The following is a 22,580-nucleotide window of genomic DNA, read 5'->3' as shown; positions in this document are numbered from 1 at the left end:
CACGAAGACAAGGACGATGCAGTTGTGTTGAATGAGAAACACGTTTATTGGAGCGAACTTGTGCTCCCCTAACAACTCAAAAGAATACAGAGGCGGCGAAGCAGCGGTCAACAAAGTGACTTGCACAGGCGAGTGTCGTCGAATCGAATGCCCCGGCGTCCGCACTGCAGGCCTTTTATCTTTCGGCGCGCGTGGTTCTCGAAACGTCGATTCGCATCGAGAACATAGTAGATCCAAGAAGATCATTCTGGGCCGTTCACGTTAGATCGGAACGCTCTCCCCATCACAACAGATAACGCATGCGGCACAGAAAGAAAGAATGGAACACGCGCTTCCCTTGGCGCAGAGATAACGCAGACCGGCGCAGCCGGGCGGTAAAAGCAAAACACAAATAAGCAAACCCAATGTATGGTTCGCGGCAATATTATAGCTGTACCACAAGTATGTACAAAGCTGTTGCCTTCATGCGTGTTTCCTCGGGACCAACTTTTTTTTCCGCGAGGTCAACTATCGGGTACAATATTTTGGGATGTACTGGTCATATTTGTATCATTCTTGCTGCATTCGAAAGCTTATGATCTGAACAGGGCAATAAAACCACAAAAAATACAGAGTATATTTGCTAGCGCAATTTTTTCACACAGTTTGTTTTACGAAAACTTTGGTAATTTGGTGACCTGGCATTTAATAAGCTTACAGCATTTGCAGAAACAATGCTAGAATTACTGCAGTGGTATAGTTGCACTCCCTGGTCCTTCTAGAGCGCAAAGTGATAAAATGTATTCGAGTATTTCTTAGGTACATAACAAAAAAACTGCCCAAAATGGAATGGCATAACATGCTGCACAACTCTGAACTTACACTGCATAGATGAAAGCTGACTGAATATTCTCTGGATCATGTTAAAATACACTGAATGTGTAAATCTCAAGTACATGTTTAAAAAATAAGAAAAATATCCTCAAGACTAGTCGACCCCCTTACAAGATGCCCTTTCACTTGGGACAGAGAGCGTATGCTCCACAAAGATTGGTTGGCAGTTTCTTTAAAGGAGCCATGAAGACAAAACACAAGTTTGTGTTATTCGAAAGATTTCGTGTTTTATAGTGCCCCCAGCGCTTGGACGAATGCAAACGATGCTTTGTTCACTGAGAAATTAAATAATTTAAGTCAAAATTTTGATTTTCCCGCTAAATTGTGCGTTTTCGTGTCTGCAATGACATCACAGGGCATTTTTTACCGTTAGTGAACCTAGACGGCGCCACCACACCGCGGCAAGCCGTTTTCTGCCTTTGGTTTGTTTGTGAACGTATTTCTACCTGGCTTGTTTTGTTCATGGAGACAATCGTTTAGTGAAACATGGTGCTCGCTCGACAAATACGGCCACGTAAGACATCGTCGCTTGAGTCAATCGGCCAGTGACGTCTGAAACAACCCCAAAGCCCCACAGTCCTGTGCAGCTAAACCAAGCATAGTGCGCACAGAACCAACAGCAGTATCCACATCGGTACTTCTATGTTTACATGTGCTTTCGTAACTTCCACTGTTTGTCCCACCATTCTTAGGGCTTTAAAAAAAATGTGCCCTAAATTTAGGCGCAAATAACTCGTTTGGCAAGCTTATAAGCTCTGACTTATTTGCGTTTGCTTTTGCTGGCCTCCGCCAATCGCAGAGCTGTCTGGTATGACATCATAGGTTCTGTTGCGGAAAATGAGCTAGTGGGTCGCATGGCCATTCCCTTTTTTCCTAATTATGTAGCTTATTTGAGCGAAGTTTGCGTTAGAAGTGGTGTCAGTATGATTCAAACGAGGCAATCTTTTGAATGAACCAAACTTGTGTTTTCTCTTCATGGCTCCTTTAAGAACTCTGCTGAGGACCACTCTTTCCTCACCTGCCGGGTGGCATTGAAGACGGCGTGGTAAAGCAGAGGGGAGGCTGCGACGCTCAAAGACGTCAAACCCAGCACGGGTTGGCCCAGGTCGATGTAGGCCACCGCACGCCCATGCAGCAGCTTCAGGTGCTCCTGCACACCAAACACACGGTGGCAGCATCTCAGCCAAAGTGGAAAATTGGGTGAGTCGGTCGATAACCAGGGAATTCATCGTACAAGCGAGCGTTAACACAGGAACAAAGCTACCGAAGAGACAAAGCACACGTTAGAACTTCCGACTGGGTTTGTGCCACAGAGACACGTTTGCCGTACTGTCCTGTTTGTTTTTTGATGCGTTTTTAGATTTTCCTTTCCCTGCACCGTGTACAGTGATACACCGTGTACAGTGATGCACCGTGTACAGCAGTTGCTTAGTGACGCAGGAAATCCCAAAAGTGTCAAAACAGGTATCGCCCCTGCGTTCACTTTTCCGCACTATGATTTGCGGCGTCCCAAATCCTGAATGTTGAAGCGCGAGATTGGGGCAGCTTGCTTAAAATTTTTTCTGGAATAAAAACTTTCTGAAACCCAGCCTGAGTGTTGGTTTGTTCAAGAAAAATGCATACGCAAGTTGCACTGATCCTGTGCTTCAACACTCAAGATTCGGAACGTCACAAATTGTAGTGCCGGAAAGTGAATGCTATACCTGCTTTGACGCTTTTGGCATTCTCTGCGTCAACAAGCAACTGCCGTTGACATGTGGGGTATATTTGCATTCGCGGCACTGTTTTCTACTGATAAAGTAGAACCTCATTACAAGAGACCCTGTTACAAGAGACACTTGGTTCTATGAGACATTTGAAAATGGTTTTGTTGGTTTTCCTATGTTCACCATGTTAGCAACATTGCATACAAGAGACACTCTTTTACTAAGGACAACTTTTTTTGGGTCCCTAACATAAATTCGCCACTATTTCGAAGAGACACGATGAAAGGGGGACCTTATATGAAGGACCATGTGGAAAACTGCCCTGAAGATGACGCTTGGATGACCCAAGAGACCACGTAGGTTTTAGAAACTTCTGAGGAGTTTGTGTCTGCAGATGTGGACCTTGTGTGTTTGATTTTTGAGCCTACATATCACGTGATCCTTGTGCAAGTAAACGGTGCCCTAGAGGATGAACCAGAGGAGGAGAGTGATGACGAGGGTATTGTAGGACCGAAAGTGTCGGCAGTTTACCTACAAAAGTGCTCTACCTACAAACGTTGGGAAGGAAGGCTGATACAAGCTGCAGTCCCTAAAACTACTATGAATGACTTTTTAATTAAGCCATGGTGGGAATTTTCTCGTCAACCTGTATGAATACGCTTTGATAGTGATTTGTAACAAAGTGGCCATTTTCGACTCCGCACTGTTTTTAGAATTTTTGGCTACAGGAGACATGTTTCCCGGGTCCCTAGAGTATCTCTTGTAACGAGGTTTTACTGTAGAGGCAAACTTGTCTCTGCACCTTACTGTCCCTTCAAAAAAAAAAGCTTTTCATCTCTGCTTGCAAGGAGTGCAATGGACGATGTTGCCGACATACCTCGAGCCATTCGACGACACCCACTGACTGGAACTCTTCAGCAGCCCAGCTGCAGAAGACAACGGTGCGTCGCGGCCGCCAGCCTGGGCATTCAACACGTATCATCAACGCTCCATAGAGAACCCCCAAAAATCATCTACCCTGCTACACATACCGTATTTACTCGCATAATGATCGCACTCGCGTAATGATCGCACCCCTGAAGTTCGTCGTCAAAATACGACTTTTTTTATTTCCCGCGCAATGATCGCACCCTGAACTTGCCGTGGCCATATGTCGTATGTGTGCCAAGTTTGATGACTATGGTCGGGCTTACGTTAGTTTCCTCCTCTTTCAAAGCGGGCATGGCTACGTTATTGCTGCGGACTTGATGATATTAGCGATATCGGCAAGCATGAGTTCATTATTGGTGCGGAAGAAACTCTCACTAAATTCACATAATGTACTCACAAGTCATATAAAAAAACGCGCTTGGCTTGCTGCGTCGGCAGCCGTGTCTTGATGCCCCACACGGTGACAGCAGCAGCCACTTATTGGTCTTCCTGTTCTCACCTCGCAGCAAACTTGTTCCGGGTGCGTTGCGTACTAAAAACACTGCATTTTGCAGCACTCGGTGGTCATTCGGTGGTCGGTGGAGTTGTTATGTTTTTATTTGTAATGTTGATTATGTTCATGAGACTTATCGTAAACATTCTGACCTGACACCTGCGTTTTCTGTGCTCAAACTTTTTTCGCGAAAAATTTACCTCGCGTAATGATCGCACCCCTAAATTTGCATCATATGTTGGGGGAAAAAAGTGCGATCATTACGCGAGTAAATACGGTATGTAGAATGTTTCCCGCGGTAGGCAGTAGAGAAGATAGGCACAAACGGAAAGTGGTTCCTACATTTTTAACCCCCAAGCACATCTCAGTGTAAATGTACCAACATTCAGCTGTGATGGTCTGTGGCTGTGCACGTCACGAAGCCTTGGACGTTAAATTTACTTGTCGCTCAAGCTCACACTGAACGTTCAGAGCAGCAACGCTGTTGCATTTTTTACCGTTCTTTAGCGAGGCTGGGGGAGATTAGGACGTCATCAGGAGCAGCACAGCAGCCACACCGACCTCAAGGCACTTTCAATCGCGATTGAAGTGAATCGCGATCCAGTTTTCGAGCGCGCTCGACACAATCGCCCGACTCAATCGACTCATTCGCGATTGAAAGTGCCTGTGTGACAGGAGTATAAGACCACAACTTCCTTTGTTACAGGCTAAAAACTACCAGGTACCGCGAGTGTGGAGAAGGAGGGGGAGGGGGAAAATTAGTCTACTGCTTAGCATTTTATTCTCAGCGACAATCTGTTTCCCCACGTCCAGGATTCATTAACATTGTTCCAGGTGGCCAAAAAAAAGTTCAAATTGAAGCTAAGGTTTTCTGTGACACACAGCGTGGTAGAGGGAGTCTGCTAATTAAGGCTACTCCGGCAACTATACAGTCGAACCCCGCTACAACGAAATTGACGGGACGTGCGAAAAATTTCATTGAGGCAGGAATTCATTGAGGCAAAATCTGCCCCAAGACACCCCGGAAGAGGTAAGAAAAATAGCCCCGTATATTATCCGCATCATTAACAGCATAATGCAATGTTTACAAAAAGGAGAGACATGCGATTGCATCGTGTTTAATCAGATAACAAACGTACCAATGGTTATCTGTTTTTATTTGCACGTGAAGAGCGCATTACGGGGGGGGGAAACGGGGGGGAGAAAATGCAGTCGCAAAACATATTGCTGCACAACAAGGCACGACTACAGAGCTGATTATTTGCAGATAGCTGCTAGGCCGTCGGAAGCCCCCCTCTCGCTTGTGGCACGAGCGGTTCACTCAGCGTCTGACTGGGCACTACTACAACTGACCTTGGCAGGCAAGCCGCGCACACTTGCATTTATCGCAACTGTGTGCTCGCGACTAAGATAGGACAGTGTGGGTTCAAGACTAAACACGAAAACATTACTTTGCTTTTGACTTTGAAGAATTGTGAAAGGAAAAATGTAATGACAGCGGCTCCCAATGCATACATGACGCCACCGCAACAGCAGCAGAGCACATTCGCATTACTTCAACTGGATACGGATTGGCTGTAGCTTCGCCTTGGCGAACCGGGCCTGCACCTCATGTAAAGACAGCCAGCCACATCGTTATCACCAGCAAACAATGGTGTCCACCTATGAGTTTGTTTTTGTCTTGGGTGGTGGTGTGGGTGAGCGGCACACATTTTCGGTAAAACTTGGTGCCCAGAACGTATAAAAAGTTAAAGATAGCTAGTGTTATGCTTATTTTATTGCAAAACAAATGTTCAAACCCAGCCCCATTGAGCGAAAGTTGAAGCGAAAGCAAGCCAGACCAATGGTTCGTAGTAGCAAGGACTTTGTTGCATTGACTTCTAAGGCTACCTGACGGGAAATATGAAATATTTCCTTGAAGCGGAAATTTTGCTGAAGCGGAGTTCAGTAATCATGGTCAGTAACCATGGTCAAAGGCAACCGAATGAGGTCACAATGTCACGCCAAAACAAACGCACTGACCCCAGATCAACGAGACTGAATTCTCACCAACCAATATTCCGCCAGTTGCTGCAAATTTAGTCTTATAATGTGGGTACCCCTTTAAAGAGTTCAGTCTTATAATGTGGGTACCCCTTTAAATGAAACAAACTATGAGAAGGGGGATTGAAACTGAGGAACAGCCCTACTAACGTGTTCGAAGCCAGAAAGCTTAACTGGAGAGTACAGGTTGACCAAATGTCAACTCACCCTTGCCTTTACTGTGACACAAATAGTTCAGCATGCCAGCGTTTGAGGAGGAGATGATTAGTCATTTTTGGAGGTACAATAGACAAAACAGTGTTGGTCAAAAAACTGTTATCTTTACATTTTCCAATACTATGAGCCCTAGGTGAATGCAATAAGAGAAACAGTTTTCTGATGCATTGTTTGGAACCAGAAAAGGCGAACCCCCCCGACGTTTTGGATGCGTTCGACATGATTAGATTGTTCTTAGGCGCGCACGACTAACAATGGAGCACTTCTTGTACTGCGAGCGCTGGGCTGTGAAGTTACTGTAAGGCTCGCAAAGTAATATACCCGACTTTCGGAAACAAGTTTTTGGTTTGCAGGCGATTTTTCCTATTACGTTTCATTTTCGCGGCGACGAAATTCCCACAAACGGCGAATTTTTCGGCTTTCCCCGGCGGGTTCGTCATTGCAAGATTCGACCGTATCTGGTGTGCACAGACTTTGGCACAACAAGCACGTAGCAATGCATTCAGCGTACGCAGGAGTACACGCATTTTCAAGCTACGTTCATGCGCGTGTACATCAATATTATGCGTTTACGTGGTTGAACCTTTCGGCAGGCGTTCGCAACTGACCCTGCTTGAGCAGCTGTCCGAAGGCGGAGCTGAGCTCGAGCAGGAGCGCTGTGGAGCCGACGTCGGAGTCGCCCCACGCATCCCGGCCGGCCCCGACGAGCACGTAGCGGTCGGGCTCCACGCGTCCTCGCACGTAGCCCACCAGGTCGTGCAGCGAGTGGTTGCGCAGAGAGTTGTGCAGCTGAAGCTCCACCTCCACCGGACCTGGTCCAACGGAGTGTGGCGGGGGGCTTTGCTTCCCAAAGCTCATGGCCGGACCCTCCAGACGCCTGCACGGAGGGGAGGGCATGGCATTGGCACGGGCATTATGAGCGAGTCAAACATTGTCAGAGTAAACAGAAGGGGACGGAAGAGGCTGCAGATAAGGTTGCTCAAGCTTGTCCTGCTGGGAAGAAACTTCAAATTTTTTGGAGGCGAAGGCCTTTAGGGGCTGGGGCTTTTGGTGTCTCATGTCGTAGTCGTAATCGGCGTCTCATGTAGTCACAGTACTAAAACACAGGGAAACTCGTTTACACCTTGTGCCAGAACGTAATGCGTATTAAAGAAAACACCGGGACACTCATTTACACCACGCGCTAGAGAGCTTCGTGCTTCAAAGAGAAGAGACTTTTACAGCAAAGCTGTATACCTCTACCCCCAAGGGTTTCATTTCCACTGGAAAAAATGCCAAGGCGCCAAGAATACACTTATACACTGCCTGCTTCACCCCTCACTAGGTTTCACATGAGTAGAGATGGCCCGGCATTTTTTTTTTTCACATCTTCGAGGTTTAGCACACCGAAGTTACACCTGCAGCATGAGGTGCGCCGTAATGGAAGGCTCTTGTGGGTTAATCCTGCCCGTGATTTACTTTTGAGCGACTAACTTCCCACCATCGCGTTCGGAAGTATACGGAACAATGTGATATGATTTGGGCTACGTTAGCGCCGCGCATTGAATCAAGGGATTCGCTAATACTCATTTTGTTTATAAGAGACGAATAAAACGCTTATTGACGCATTTTTGCACGTGATTCGTGCGCGTCAGCGATACCGCACGAGCGGCAGCTTCTAAGTTATACTGGTTCTACGTCGGTATGATGCGTGACGAGCGCGGCAGTGGGAGGAAACTGACGCCTTTCCCCAATTGGAGGGCGCGCTATTTATGGCGGCAGTTTGAAAGCGCTCGGGACAGCCGGCTGGCGCCGCCGGAGATGTTTAGGCTTACCACGGTGGCGGATATTTGATTGGCGCTTTCCCTAGCGGTGCGGATGATGCTTTGTAGTGTCATTTTCGACCACATTATCAGCTCCTTTCCTGCACAAACGCCTTCATTTGTACCTTCAGTGATATCTTAAAGAGCGGTTAGAAGCAGTTGCTGGAGCTACACGCACCTCTTCGCGGCTGGTGACGCCGCCATGTTGCCGCCGCCGATCGCGCGTAGCGCGCAGCATGCGGGTGGTATTTGCGGCAGCGTCAGCGCGGCGTATTTTCGCGAGCAGAAAATGCCCCATGCGGTTCACACTTTAGACCATAACCATGGGAACGAGGGTGCAAAGCTGTCCCCACCTCGTAGCACCCCCGATTTCTCGTTTCTCTTGCTGTCACTACAGTAGACAGTTCGATTTCCATTCTAAGTACACCCCCCAACATTGGACTGTCAAATTTGAAATAAAAGGCCGTGTAAATACGGTACAATCGTGTAAATACGGTACTGTACTCTTTGATTAGTGCACAGTTCCCTGGTACGTCGTTCAGCTGCATCACTCCAGCAGTTTTCTTACAAAAGCTGTCAGAAAATCAAATATAAAGATCGGAATAAATTTGAACGTAGTCCTTTTACACAAAAAGAAAGCTCTTTCCAAGGTAAACACACTAAAGGTTTGCTCAAGTCAATTTACATTTACCGCGTTCCACTGCTCCAAGTCGGGTGCCTCGATGCCAACGCTGCCATACGGCGGAGACGCACGTGAGTCGAGACACCGTCCTACAATATTTATACAACCACGTTGCGTTCCACAAGCGTTCCAAACGGTACGTGGAACCTATCTAGTGGAACCTTTTGTTGCTGTTTGATTTCTTATATGCCACCAGGAGCACAGGCAACAGCAGCCGACAGTTTTCTGCAGTTAATGAGTATTTCATTTGCTATCGCAAAAACCAAGCATTCATGATTTTTTTTAATAAAGAGACTGTAAATATCCCTTATGTATTAATTTGCTGCCGTATATTTGCGTAATGTCCTGTTCTTGTTCAACAATGTTGACAAGTATGAACACTGACACCGGACTCGGACGTTTATTAGATTTGGCTGTGGGCATATAAAACTACTGCGCAGCTTTTGTTTCACTTTGGCCGGGTGGCTGAATCGGGTCACAGACAGACAGACCAAAATTTCTGCGTTAAAGTAGCCCAAGTAAAACTATCGTCTTTAAAAAGCCAGCACAGTGACACACGTCCAGGGCAGCTTTATGCAACACTGTAGCTCCCTAAATGACAAAACAAGGAGGGAGCCTTTCTGAGATAGGCGTCCGCCCATTGTGAAGCTTGGACTTACCGCAGCAAGCTGTCGGCTACGCTGGCGCTAATGGTCTGAGCAGGAACAGCAGGCAGGAAGAGCTGGTCCCGGGGAATTCGGTGAGCGGAGCCTGCGAGGAAGTGGCGGCAACCAGTGAAAAGAGGAAGTCACCCTAGCACAAGCCAGAGATTTTAAAGCGAAGCTTTCTGTGCCTCCCATGTGGCGTTAACGCTAAAGCGCACTGCAGGAGAGCCAACTGTACACAATGGGTAGGGGGGGCACATCATGCCGATGGTGATGAAATGGGAAGATTTGTTCAGAAAAGAAACAGAAAAAAAACCCACCCGCATCTTCCCACGGGCGGAACTCGAGTAAATGCGTCGCAGAGTGGTGGGGGTATCGCGTGAATGTTGCGTAATTGGGTATGGTTTGGGAATGCTTAATTGTTATTTCGTCTTTATTATTCTTATTTATTGAATGAAGGAGAAGCGAAGGCAAGGAGTGTAAAGTTAAAGTCTGTCTTTATTGCTTGGTGCCATCAAGCAAAGCGTCAAGTCAAGCGAAAGCCAAGCAAAGACGCCCTTGACTGAATTCCGAACGCGCGCTCCGCCGCTTATATACACACCGCCCACGTTCGAGGAAGAGGAGTACGGGGGAGAGACGCGCATGCGCACACTTCCGTACACAAGCGCGCAAACTTTCCACGCACCCACCACGCCGTTATCACGTGTACACGCCCTGCCGCCGTTACTGTTGAGCGCGACGCAGCGCACGGGTAGCTACGACGCATGCGCGCACAGACGCGCTCCCCCCGCACCGCCACAGCTGTTGTTGAGAGCAACGGAGCGCACGGGGTACACGCGCACCTCCCGCACCGCCACACCTGTTGTTAAAGGGGCACTGACACAAAAATTTTGCATCTTGTTTTTTTTGTTGCGATAAGTAGCTAGTGACCTACTTATAACCTGTAGAAACCTCATTTGCTTCAGCGTGCAACGGTTGTTTAAATAGAGGCATTTTCAATGCGGCCAGTCGCAGTTTCGGTTTCAGCGAGTGCCGCGAAACGATGGATTTTGTGTGAACAAAGCTGACCACGTGATCGTCAGAGGGATATCACAGAGCAGAGCCGCCGTAGCACTGTCGAATCCGCATCGACGGCAGTTTCTGCGAATGCCCCCACATACTGATCTCGTGAGGCGCTTAATTAAAAAGCGACCGTGGATGTGACACAGCCGCTGCGAGTGCAAATGCTACCGCGGCTAAAGAACGACGCGCGACGCTCGAGACGGTGGGTGGCAAGACGCGCGCTGGGAGCAGCCGGCCGGTCTGCCTACAGGTCCGCCTACAGATGTGTTTGGCTTAGCACTGCGGCGGATATTCGAGTGCCGCTCTCGTAAGCGGTGCAGATGACAATTTTTAATGCAACCCGCTATCGCATCATTAACTCCTTTCTCATGCAAGCCACCATGGTCGGGACTTGGGGACAATTTCGTGCAGCGGTAACAAGCTATCACTCGAGCTACCTGCGCCGGCCTTGGCCACTTCGCGGCCGTGGCCGCCGCCTGCACAGCGACCGTGCGGCTAGCTCGTGCCTCCGTGTGGCTTTTCGTGCCTCCGCCGCGTTTTCGCATCCAATGGTAATAAACAGTAATAGAAACAGAGTGCCTGGAATAGCTGTAGAACTTTGGTCGCGGCCAGCTGCCCGATGAGCTGACGAAATCACGGCGCCTCCGCCGCCAACGATCGGGTCGTTCGTTCTCGAGAGCAGAAGCTCCGCCCTCCTGCCCTCCGATTGGAGCGGCGAGCCGGGTGAGCCGGCGAAAAACGCCGGCAGTGCGGAAGCGGCAAACACAAACTCGTGACGTGTTTGGATGTTCTTTATTTACATAATATCCTCAGGATGTCGATTGCGCGTGGTCCTCTCCTGGCTGCTCGGTTGCGTTTCGCACACTTAAAAATTGATTTTAAATATGTTCTAGGCTGTATTCGCCGCTGATATATATGTGTTCCCACCAATCTATCTCCGAAGTTATCTCGCCTTCAAAATTTTGTGTCAGTGCCCCTTTAAGAGCGAGGAGGGTACGGGGGAGAGACGCGCACCTGCGCCTCGACACGACGCGCATGCGCAGTGAGCATGTGGACGGCGCCGGCAACATCGACGAGTGACATCGCGAGCCTAAGAAATGCTCCGCATTTAAAACACTTCCCATGGTCGGAAACGCAGTTGATGATGATGATGATAACTTTATTTTGCCCAAAACTGGGTGAAAAGAGGAAGGGGAAGTGGGAGCCTTCCTGAATCCCCCCCCTTAATCAGATGGTGGCCTGCAGCCCTTGGGCGCAACCAGCATCTTCGGCCAGTTGGACGAGACCTGGACCTGTATTTCGAAGTTGGAGCTAAGCAAACAGTTCTCCCACTGCTCCGCACAGGTAATTCGTAAGCATGCTCGTACAGTAGGTGGCTGGGCATCACATGCCCAAATCATGCGAGTGAGTGTGGCTCGCTGGGTGCACCCCTTACATTGATCGTTTTAAAAAATTGCGCCATTCTGACACAGTTGAGGCAGTTTCAGACTTTGACTTTGACTTGGGTTGCACAGGAGAAAGCTTCGGGTTTAGATTTTTTTCCCTCCCACCAGCTGACTGTCTTTTCATTTATTTATTTATTTGACGGCCAATGAGTAGTGAAAAGCTCAATGGGAATCGTCTCCACAGCAAATGAATCGCCCCTGTAACAACTGTCAAGTCAAGGTAGCGCCGCTTCCGATGCGAGCCTTCCTTTAGCACGACCCGCTATCCACACAACCAAACAAAACACACTCCAATGCATCAACAATCTCTACGCATAACCCAGCTTATGAAAGAAGCCATATTTCAGCACTGTCATACTCCCCACCTCCGCCAGCCTATTTTATGTCCACTGCAAAAAGAAGGCCTCTCCCGCTGACTTCCAACTGCTCCTACCCTGCCCTGTACGAATCCGTTCTTTGCCAGCAAGTTTCCATATTTCGTTCCTCCAACAAGTTATCAGTCTACCCCCCAAAAGTCCCGTATCTTAGTTCATACCTGCCAGGTTTGCCAGAATGTCATTAGGGAGATCTGACCCGGGGGAGGGGGGGTAGTAGCAACAACAGAATGGGTAACTTTGACACATTTTTAATTTACTTACAACACAGCAGGAAATGAACGGTTTCTTCGTCCAAACTACCAACAAGCTACACCACTTAAATGTTCGACATGGCTGACGCCGCCCTTTTCAGAGAGTCCTGGAAATAGCACTGCAAGTGCAATACAAAACAGCAGGACCTGAACTGTTTTGTTGTTTCGTCTAAACTAACAAGCTACACCACCGGAGACTTGCTAAATCTTCAGAACGGCCGTCCAGAATGGCCGTGCTCGTGCGCAAATGAAAGCGGCGGCGGCGCTGCATTTCTATAAACAGTAAGCAAACAATGGGACGAACAGGTTCACCGTCTGCGCATGGCTGACTACGCTTTTTAAGCACTTCACTGATAACGATGCTGATTGGTGTCGGGTTGGATTGTCAAGTATACCTCCGGCGCATTGTGGCCAGACTGGGAAAAAGATTCGGCCAAAGACAGGTGCGTTTTCGAGAGATTTTTGTTTCGGTCGTACAATCGTACAAGACTTCTTCAATATACAGTAGCCAAACATTTTTGCGGACTCCGAAAATTCGGATTTGCTGGATATTCCGGACTTTCCCAAGGAACCGCCAAGGAACTGCCAAAATAAAGCCACAAGTTCGATTTTCCCGACAACATTTTCCGCGAATGAGCCACGGTGCGACTCCAGGACGCCGCCACTTTGAAGCCTACGCACCTCACTGGCTTCGGATTAAATAAGGATTGGATTGATCACCATCGGCGTCACCAACTTTGATATTTCGCGTCATTTCGAGAGTTGGCTGCTGTGGGGAGCAACATTGTGTTGTGCGCAGAGCTAACGGCTGACGAGTATGGTGGCAAAGTGACTGTGCTGCCGCAAAGAGAGTCTGGCTGTCGCGAGGACACTCTTGACCGCCCACAACCGTCAACGCAAGACATTGCCAATGCTTTGGTGGTGTTGTTCAATGTTTACGAAGAAAAAGTGACACTTTCAGAGATGCAAGCAGACGTTCTCACAAATCAAAGAAGGAGGTACCGTATTTTCGCGCATATAACCCGCACTACCACTTTCGGTCGATGAATAAAAAAACATATATCCCCGCGTATTGCCCGCGAGCATATTTTATACATAAAAAGGATGGGCCAAAGCTACTACTCACGCAACATTACACATTTGTTGACGCAAAATAACTTTCTTATCTGACTACGTAACTAAATGACTTGATGCATACATTTTTTCAGGTTGGTAATATTGCTGAGCTGTGTGTGCTATAAAATAAGCAATGTCAGTGGGATAACAGAGGCTTAGTCACTATTACTGCTGTAGTGGCATCACGGCCCAACGCGCATTGCGATGGAGCTGCACCAAAATGCGTCGCATATAATCCGCACCTCTACCTCGCCCCTGAAATTTTCGCATGTTTGGTGCGGAGTATACGCGGAAAATACGGTATTTAAGGCAAAGAACTATCTGTGATTTCTTCAGTTCCGTTTTAAATGAAATAAGGTTCTTTTTGGCGAGTCGCGGATTTTTCCGGCTGATCTTTGTTCGGACTATTTTTCGTTCCCGTCTAGGTCTGAGAAATCGGCTACTGCGCACCACTTGCGAAACTCTGTTCCTGAATACAAGCAGGTTGAGCGCTGCCGCTTCCTTGAATAAATGAGGGCCAATGGTATTGGCGCAGCACCCAGGGGACAGCAGGAGCTGAACTTTGCTAAGCATTCATTTTCAACAACAAGGCTTGCTTTTCAAATTGTCAAACTTCAAATTTTCAAACTTTTGCTTCCAGAGTTTTTCCTTCATGGCAAGTGCTTGAGTACAACTTTGTGTAAGGATGGCCGGCTAATCCCTTTGCCCCAAGCTTGCTTGTTTTCCCTGCGGGCAGGAGGCCAAGCATGGACCGCTTTTAACACTGGAGCTGTTCAAGGGGAGACATGGCTCTCAAAACTATTTCCTTTAATTTTTAAGTAAACTCTATGAAACTTTGCCAGCCTTGCTGCTTTTTCCCCACTGATTTCAAATACGGCATTATTTTTTTAGTTGGTGAATTAGTTCCTGAGATAATTAGAGGTAACTAACCATTTTTGGAGGAACAATAGACAAAACAGTGTCGGTCATAAAACTGTAATCTTTACATTTTCCAACACTATGAACCCTGGTGAGTGGAATAAGACAATCAGTGCATCGATTAGAACTAATTTTACAGCTCATTAAACTTCAGTGTTTGAAATGGGCACTCAAAATGGTTCCTTGCCACTGGTGCCACCAAGGCTTAATGAGCTGTAAAATTAGTTCCAAGCAATTCATCAAAAAACTGATTCTCTTATTGCACTCACCAGGGTTCATAGTGCTGGAAAATGTAAAGATTACAGTTTTATGACCGACACTGTTTTGTCTATTGTTCCTCCAAAAATGGTTAGTTACTTCTTATTATCTCGCGAACTAAATGGCCCAACTAAAAAAATAAAGCCGTATTTGAAATCAGTGGGTGAAATGCAGCAAGACTGACAAGTTTCACAGAATTCACTTAAAAATTAAAAATGTTTTTTTTTTAAAGAGCAGTGTCTCCACTTAACCTCAAGTTCCACTCGTGCCTGGCGTCGCTCAAAACTCGGTGCAGCAAAATGGAGATAAGAAAAATGCCAGGTCAAGTGTGAGAGAAGTGGGGAGGAGGCAAGGAGACGACGAGCAAGTGTGGGGAGTGCACGCCCCAAGAAAAAAAAATTCACAGCATATCCACGGGGTGAATGATGATGAGTGGGCGAAGCTCCTGAGGGGAAATCATCGGTAAAACCGTGACTCTTCAGTGAAAGTTCGCCCACTACATCTGTGTCCGAACGTAACGTCTAGAAAGTCTCGCTTAAACCGCGCGTCGGCACCTTGGGGCTGAGCTCGCCTGATGCGTTTTGCAGACGCCTCACGAGCTCTCACTGCATCGGGGTCTGCCTGCCGATACACGCGCTTTCTCGCCGTTTCCCGTTCTCTGACGTTTTGGAGATCCTCTTCGCGCCGCAGCCGTGCCGCTTCGCGTACAGCAGGGTCCTCGCGCCGTTGCCGTGACGCTTGGGCCTCTCGTTCTCGAACGCTGGGATCTTGGCGGCGGCGGCGCGCAGCCAGACGACACGCTTCGGCCTCCCGCTCTCGTACGGCAGGATCTTGGCGGCGGCGGCGCGCAGCTTCACGGAGCGCTTCTGCCTCGCGGGCTCGCACATCTGCAGCCTTATCCATCAGGCGACTCCGAGCGCGCGCCAACAGCGAACGGATTTTATTACAACGCTCCCCGCCATCTAGTAAACAATCCAAGAACTAAACTAGAGGTAGCCACGCCATCTAGTAAACAATCCAAGCGCATCTTTTCATCATATACAAGTACCGCCATCTAGTAAACAATCCAAGAACTAAACTAGAGGTAGCCACGCCATCTAGTAAACAATGCAAGAACTAAACTAGAGGTGGCTACATACATACGTCGAGGATGTACAGACCCACGCCCTAAGGAGCTTCGCCCCTAAAAAAAAACGCTTCCCGTGGTCAGAATCGACCCTGGGTCCCTTCCGTTATGAAACCGGCATCTATCCAATGCACTACCGTCACATTCGGGGCGCACCGCATTTCCTTTGGGTTTGTAGCGTGGGCGCTGGCTTTGGACTTTGGCCGAGTTGAAGTGGACTTGGGCTTCGCACATTGGCAGTTTGAATTTTGAACTTTAAAAGGGTAGATTGTGGTCTTTAATTTGACTCAGTTTGCATAGAAAAAGCTTCGCTCTTTAACCATCCTTCTCTTAGTTAAAGCTAATGAAGATTACCAGCGCCGCTGTTTACTCAGACTTCACATCTCGACTGCAAAGGTGGCTGGATTTTTTTTGTATACATGGGGCCTATGGGGAGTCTCGCAACTGGTGTATGTCGAGTAGCTTTGTTTCCCTATCTCACCCCTTCATCGAGCTATCAGACTTTTTATCTATTCCTGTCTCTCAGTAGCCACTCCATTGCCCTGGCGGACCACCCGTCGTCCTTTCTCTACGTTACACGTCTAGCCCAACTCAGTGCAGCTACCGTAATTACCCGATTCTAACACGCCCCCAATTCTAAAGCGCACCCGATTTTCCAGGCAAAAAACTGAAAAAACTGGCACCTCCGATTGTAACGCGCAAGGAACTTTGTGAGCAAGAAAAACGAATGCGAGAGAAACGTGCGATTTATTTCCCATAGTAATCTCACTCATCTCACTTCTCGTCGCTCTCTCAGAGCTCCTTATCGCCTTCCGCTGACTGCAGCATCTCGTCATCAGTGCCGTCAAGCGCGTTCGCGATGCCACACTTTTGAACGAACGTTCAACCATGGTCGATGGGATCGTGGCCCACGCCTCGCACGCCCATCCCGCGAGCTTCTCCAGAGGCATACGCTTCAGCCAACCGCTCGTTGTGAAGGCGTGAGGGCCGCTCGTAAGCCACGGAAGCAGCGCACCTTCGTTGCCGCTGCTGTTATTGCTGTTATCAAGCGCGCAAGTGGAACAATTTGACGATTTGTGTGAACGCCGATAGAAAAGCCTAGGCGGCTAGATCCGAAAAATTGTTGCTAAAAGCCAATGTTTTTAGATTAGTTAATCGAAAAACGTTGCTAAAAGCTTTGGCGCCATCTTGAGATGGCGATGGCGATGGCTGGAACGAAATTTCAGCTGTTTCGGCAGTTTCGGTTTCGTATCCAATTCTAACGCACATGCGATTTTTCTGCCTATTTTTGTGGAAAAAAGGTGCGCGTTAGAATCGGCTAAGTACGGTACTAGACTACCCTGAAGCCACCCCCCAAGTGTCCCGGAACCGACCTGTGGCGGGGTAACCCGGCGTCTGGGGGTCCCCCAGGAGGGGCCCCAAGGGGCTGGCACTGTGGCTCGCGTCGGGGGGCAGCCACCACCAAGTCCCATGCGCCTGCTCGAGCGGGAGGTTGTGGGGCAGTGGGCGGAACTCCTGGGGGTCCGGGTAAAGCAGCACCGCACGGGCTTCCAGCCGCTGCGCGAGCGCCAGCTGCCGCGACAGGGGCTCGGCACCCATCCGCACGAGCAGCACGCTCTCGGCCAGTGTCACGTTGGAGCTGTGCAGCCAGTCCACGTCCGACGGCTGCAGGCGGTTCGCGTACACCACAGGCCCCTGCGTGATAGACTCGGTTTTAACTCCCGCCCCTCGGCTCTTGCTTGGTGAGCATGAGTAGTTATTTATTGTACCTTTTACACACAAAAGTTGGATGCAATCAAGAAATATACATACACTGAGCCGTATGTTGAAGTACAATACGCAGCAAATGAAACGCGAACACAAAAATATGAATCAGAACACGCAAAACTGAAAAATACTGTTCGTTGAGGTCTAATAATGGCGCACTATTGGTATATTCGGAAAGCCACATTTCCGGACTTTGTTTTTGCAACCAAGCCACGCGTCATTTTGACTTGTGTGGAAAGAAATCGCGCTATTTGCATGTTCTGATTCATATTTTCGTGTTAGCGTTTCATTTGCCACGTATTCTACACCCGTAGTTTAGCTGCGTGCACTTTCTCTTCACTTCTCGAGAAGCTTTAGTTGGAAAAAGCACTGGCACTACAGCTGAGCCTTGAGGAACAGTCCCCCATACTCAACTGAACGTGGGTACTTTCGGTGCTCTTCCAGGAGTCCCCGTTTCCCAGCTATAGCTTGGTGAACACGAGTAGTTTAACGCACCTTTTACAGCTAAAAGTTATAAGCGTGTAGACATATCCTTTCATACACATAAGCATACGTACACCTAAGTATACTTAGTACATATTGGGCTCAGGTTTAGTGCCAATATTCGCAAGTGATGTCTATTAACCAACTGCATTCAAACAGAAACTCGCAGAAAAATCAACAAAAAAAGTACCCATGCACGAACAAGTGACGGGGTTCCTCAAGGCTCAGCTGTAGTGTCACCACTTTTCCCAACTAAAACTGCATGCAGCCAAACTACGGGTGTACCTCAACCTTTGGCTGTGATGCCGCTACTTCTTTGCATTATTGACATTTTGAAGATTTCAGCCACTCACTCGTGATGTTTCAATTGTGCATCGGGTACACATGTGATTATGCTTATTATAGTACACACATGGATGAAGGCTGAAATTAAAAGAAAGACTGCCATGCCCTTTGCTTTCAAAAAACATTTGTTGAAGAACGATTAATAGAAACTGTCCTTCCACAGTAGACACCAATGCAACCAAACTGTTTGCGCAATATGTAATCCCTAGCAAAGCATTGCAGCTTTCACACACACACACACACAAAAGCGTGAATAAGCATGATTTGAAGTGTTCATTATCGTAACTGACGCCACCTTGGTCAGGAAAGCAGAGACTGACACAAGACGGACACATTTTCATCAGAAGCAATTATGAAACCAGTCCTAAAAAATGCTGGTGCAACATTTCAAAGAAGCTTTTTCTTGTGAACGAGATTGCAGCCTCATGTCCCATTGAAATATGCCCCTTTTCATTGAGTGTTGTGAATGGTCCACTGATGCATCTCTCCAGTTGTGTTTGCATGTGATCAGTAACAAGTGCGCGACTTGATTCAAGTTCTTAAAATGAATAACAGCAGAACGGTTATTTCTTTAGCTTGTAAGCTCACAATAAAGCTCAGTTTGCTGCATACATGTATAGGACCAGTACTTCTCCCTCGTCTTGCTTCCAATCATTCATCCATCCCACTGTTTTCCTGACAACAAACTAGGTAAGGCCAAGGACAGTGCCATCTACATTGCGTTATTCACAACAAATGGACGCACCCTGACAGGAGCGTCGGCCGTACAGTACGCAACGTAGGGCCTGTGGTCATCTGTGAAGAGGTCCACAGTGGTGCCCGCTGCATCGGAGGCATTATCGAAGCGACGCAACCTGTTTGGTCGCGACGCATCCGGGAACGAGAGTAGCGCCTCGTACGACTCTTGCTCCACGGCCTCCAGGCCCTGCTCTTGCCACTGCCGCCGCAGAAGGTCCACCAGCTCAGCATCAGTCCGCACTTCCAGCAGCTGACTGTATGACGTAAGGAAAACGAACCACGAACCCGTCAGAAAAGGTGCACAAACCACGTTTCCGGTCCCGTTTGGGGGGAAAAACCGATTTTGTAGCAGCAAGTTTCGGGCGTCTACAGCTTAGTACGCATCCACACTTGTAGCGCAACATTCCGTTCACCTGTGGGTACAAACCAGGAGGCACTTCTGGTGCGCTCCTAGCGCTGCCTACTGCCTACTGGTTTGCTTGGAACGTTCCTGTTTTTTTTTTTTAATTATTAACTGCTAAAAGTAATCGCTGTTTGGTCTGAGTAGGGGTGGGGTAGAATCACCGGTGTTGGAGCAAATGGCCTGGGTTCAATCCCCAGCAGGGCTGATTTTTTTTTTTTTAAAGACCTGCGATTTTTTTTACTGTAAAATGTACTCCTAGCTCATGTCTACACCTTGTTTTCGTTAATACGGGTGGTTTGGTATCCTTTAGGTAGGTTTAGGAGTGGGGAGCAGCATATGAACGCACTTAATTAGTGTTCTGCATCGCACCAAAAGTGCCTGGTTTGTACTCATCTCGAAACGGAAGATAGCACTTGCAGCAGCTGACTGAGCAAGGTTACGCGGACAATTAACACCGAGATTCCAAAGTCGTGGCAAACTGCTCCGTGCTGTTGCTTACACTGTTGCCAAGAGACACAAAATGATCTGATAAAGGCCCCGTTTGTGCCTGCCACTATCTGCTCCTGACGTAATCGGCATTTGTACCAGTGCCAATGAAGTTTAACCAGTAACATTCGATTTTCTACCACTTCCACAGCAAAGACAACAGGACATTGCTTATGAAAATTCATTTGCAGAGACACAGCTGCTGTTATGTCAGGAACAAAAACTTGAACATGTTTCTGCAGGGCCTCTACAAGCTCGGTGTTTGTCTGCACTTGCAGAAGAAAGTAACAAAACTGACACAGGTCTTTTAAATTTGCAAAATTTGCATAAAAGGTCCCACGTTAGACTGATTTGAAATGACTTGTCGATTGCAGTTAAGAAAAAAAAGAGGTAAACTTCAATTGGTAGCCCTCTATTAACCGGACCCTGTGGACGCATACCCTGTAATTTTAATGAATACCAGAATTTACGAAAATCAGCAAAACTGCCTGAAAGTTCAAAGTGTACGAGTTACGTGAACTTGAAAGTTCGACACTTAAGGCCTGCAATCCGTACATTTTAGCCAGCATAAAGGCTAAGCAGCTTCACCAAGATTGAGGGCCGTCTCATCGCTTCACTACATAAATCTGTCACTCTTGAAGAGTAAAAACATCCCCCGTCCCAATGAATCAGCGGAAGAGCGCTACTCAAAGAACGAGTCCTGCAATCTCCACAGTTGGCCAGCCTAAAGGTTAAGCAGCGTCACTAAGATCGGGGGCCATCTCGCCGCATCTCTACGGTAAAAACACAGTAAAAACACCCGTCGTTCCAATGAATCAGCGGAAGAGCGCGACTCGAAAGGGCGCGTGCGCTTGGCGCCAGGTGTACTACAGAGGCGGCGTTTCGAAGCAAGAGGGGGCGCTGACCCTGCAGTCCGGTTGATTCCGTCAGCGCCTACAAGCGCCAGTAGCCGCGCCCTGACGCTCGGATCGGCGTCGTACACGGCGTGGATGGCCACGGATTTGCCCCGCACACACTCCGCGTGCTGCGTGTGCGCGAAGTATCCGGCCAGCAGACCCGCGAGCAGGCCGAGCAGCGCGATGCCCAGTCCGCCGATCACCAGGTTGCGATGGGAGACCACGCGAATGTCCTCCGTGGTCTTCTCGTAGATCTGTACCGCGCCGCTGGTCTCGTGGTCGGGCCATGTCATCGGCTCGCTGTCGGCGCCGTTGTCTTCGTCGCGGTACGGCCGGTACTGGGCGCTCATCCTCGCTAACACCTGTTGATCGTCGTCGGCCGCTGCTGTTCCTTCTCGAGACGACGACGTTCCTCTACCAGGCGCATGACACGTGCGATGGACCTCCCAGCGAGCGGGTTTTGTGCTGCATGGCCCTTCGCGGCGAAGTTGGCGGAAAAAATGGCTTGTAGAGGCAGTAGAGGTTGGGAGCGGCGTCACACACGGCGGCCAACCACTGCAGTTTGCGTCGCTTGGATCTCTCGCCCCACGCCCGTCCGTCTGTCAGTTGCCGCAACGATTCGTTTCTCCGCCTTCTCCGCATCCGGTCGGGTGGCGCCGCGGCCGCTGACGCTTGCCTGTGCCAGGCACAGAGCGAGGTTGATGAAAAAGTGGAGAAATTTGATTTTTATAGCTTGTAGACAAAGACTACTATATAAAAAGGCCAGGGAGGTTGGCGGAAACGTGGAGAAATTCAATTTTCTATAACTACTAGGCAAATACTACTATATAAAAAGGTCTGGGAGTCTCCAGTGAGGTTGACGGAAAAGGGTAGGAATTTAATTTTCTATAGCTGGTAGAAAAACAACTATATAAAAAGAACTGGAAGTACTGGTGATTTGAGTCATGCGCTAGGAAGCTGCGTGCTCTCTTTAGCTGGTTGAGACGTTGGAGCGCACGTACAGGGCAGCATCGCAGCATCATGTTGAAGAAGGCAGCCGTGGCATGCTGGAGAGGTGTCCACACAATCAGGCGGCGTTGACACAATTTACACGGTGTAAACCTTGCATGTGGCAGATGCCTTTTAGTTTACTGAATAGAAACATCGACAGGGCTCTTAAAAAAAGCGCCCGCGTGCTGAAATCAAACCTGTTTAACGAGAGATTTTTGTACACTGTAACCGGAGGCTACCTCTGCCTTTTTAAGTGACTGCGCAAACACACGGTTCAATTCTTCGTGTTTTATTTCTTCACGCACGCGCCAAGAAACGCGTCACAGACAATGCACATTTGTGACGCTTGCACATGCATGCAAGCGTCAGAGGCTTGCACATTTTCTTTGCGTGTCTTTGACCGCGCCGCAGCCGGTGGGCATTTGGGAGCCGCTTTTTCGTGATTTTCGCTTCATGGGAGGTTTAATACCTTTGCATTGAAATTTTCGAAATGTCGTGGTTGTGAGTGGTAGCGCTTGCTGTCCTGCCGA

At 48.4% G+C, this 22,580-nt stretch overlaps 1 protein-coding gene across 1 annotated transcript in view; it reads right to left on the bottom strand.

Moving 5' to 3' along the window:
• The window catches only part of LOC144142325 (N-acetylated-alpha-linked acidic dipeptidase 2-like), a 52,902-nt gene extending 31,162 nt beyond the window's left edge, over positions 1-21,740 (bottom strand). The window contains exons 1-7 of the mRNA XM_077673746.1: positions 21,070-21,740; positions 19,283-19,529; positions 17,316-17,637; positions 9,405-9,495; positions 6,870-7,138; positions 3,457-3,539; positions 1,892-2,023 (exon numbers count right to left, since the gene is read on the bottom strand). Of these exons, the coding sequence (XP_077529872.1) occupies positions 1,892-2,023; positions 3,457-3,539; positions 6,870-7,138; positions 9,405-9,495; positions 17,316-17,637; positions 19,283-19,529; positions 21,070-21,410 (1,485 nt within the window). The 5' untranslated portion in view covers positions 21,411-21,740. The remainder of the gene's footprint in view (positions 1-1,891; positions 2,024-3,456; positions 3,540-6,869; positions 7,139-9,404; positions 9,496-17,315; positions 17,638-19,282; positions 19,530-21,069) is intronic.
• Positions 21,741-22,580: the final 840 nt, after the last annotated feature.

The sequence above is a fragment of the Haemaphysalis longicornis genome, unplaced genomic scaffold (assembly GCF_048455015.1).
Source record: "Haemaphysalis longicornis isolate Haplotype H1 unplaced genomic scaffold, Haemaphysalis longicornis Haplotype H1 scaffold_6, whole genome shotgun sequence".
In the NCBI taxonomy this organism is placed as follows: domain Eukaryota; kingdom Metazoa; phylum Arthropoda; class Arachnida; order Ixodida; family Ixodidae; genus Haemaphysalis; species Haemaphysalis longicornis.
This window is presented reverse-complemented; position numbering and strand designations above follow the sequence as displayed.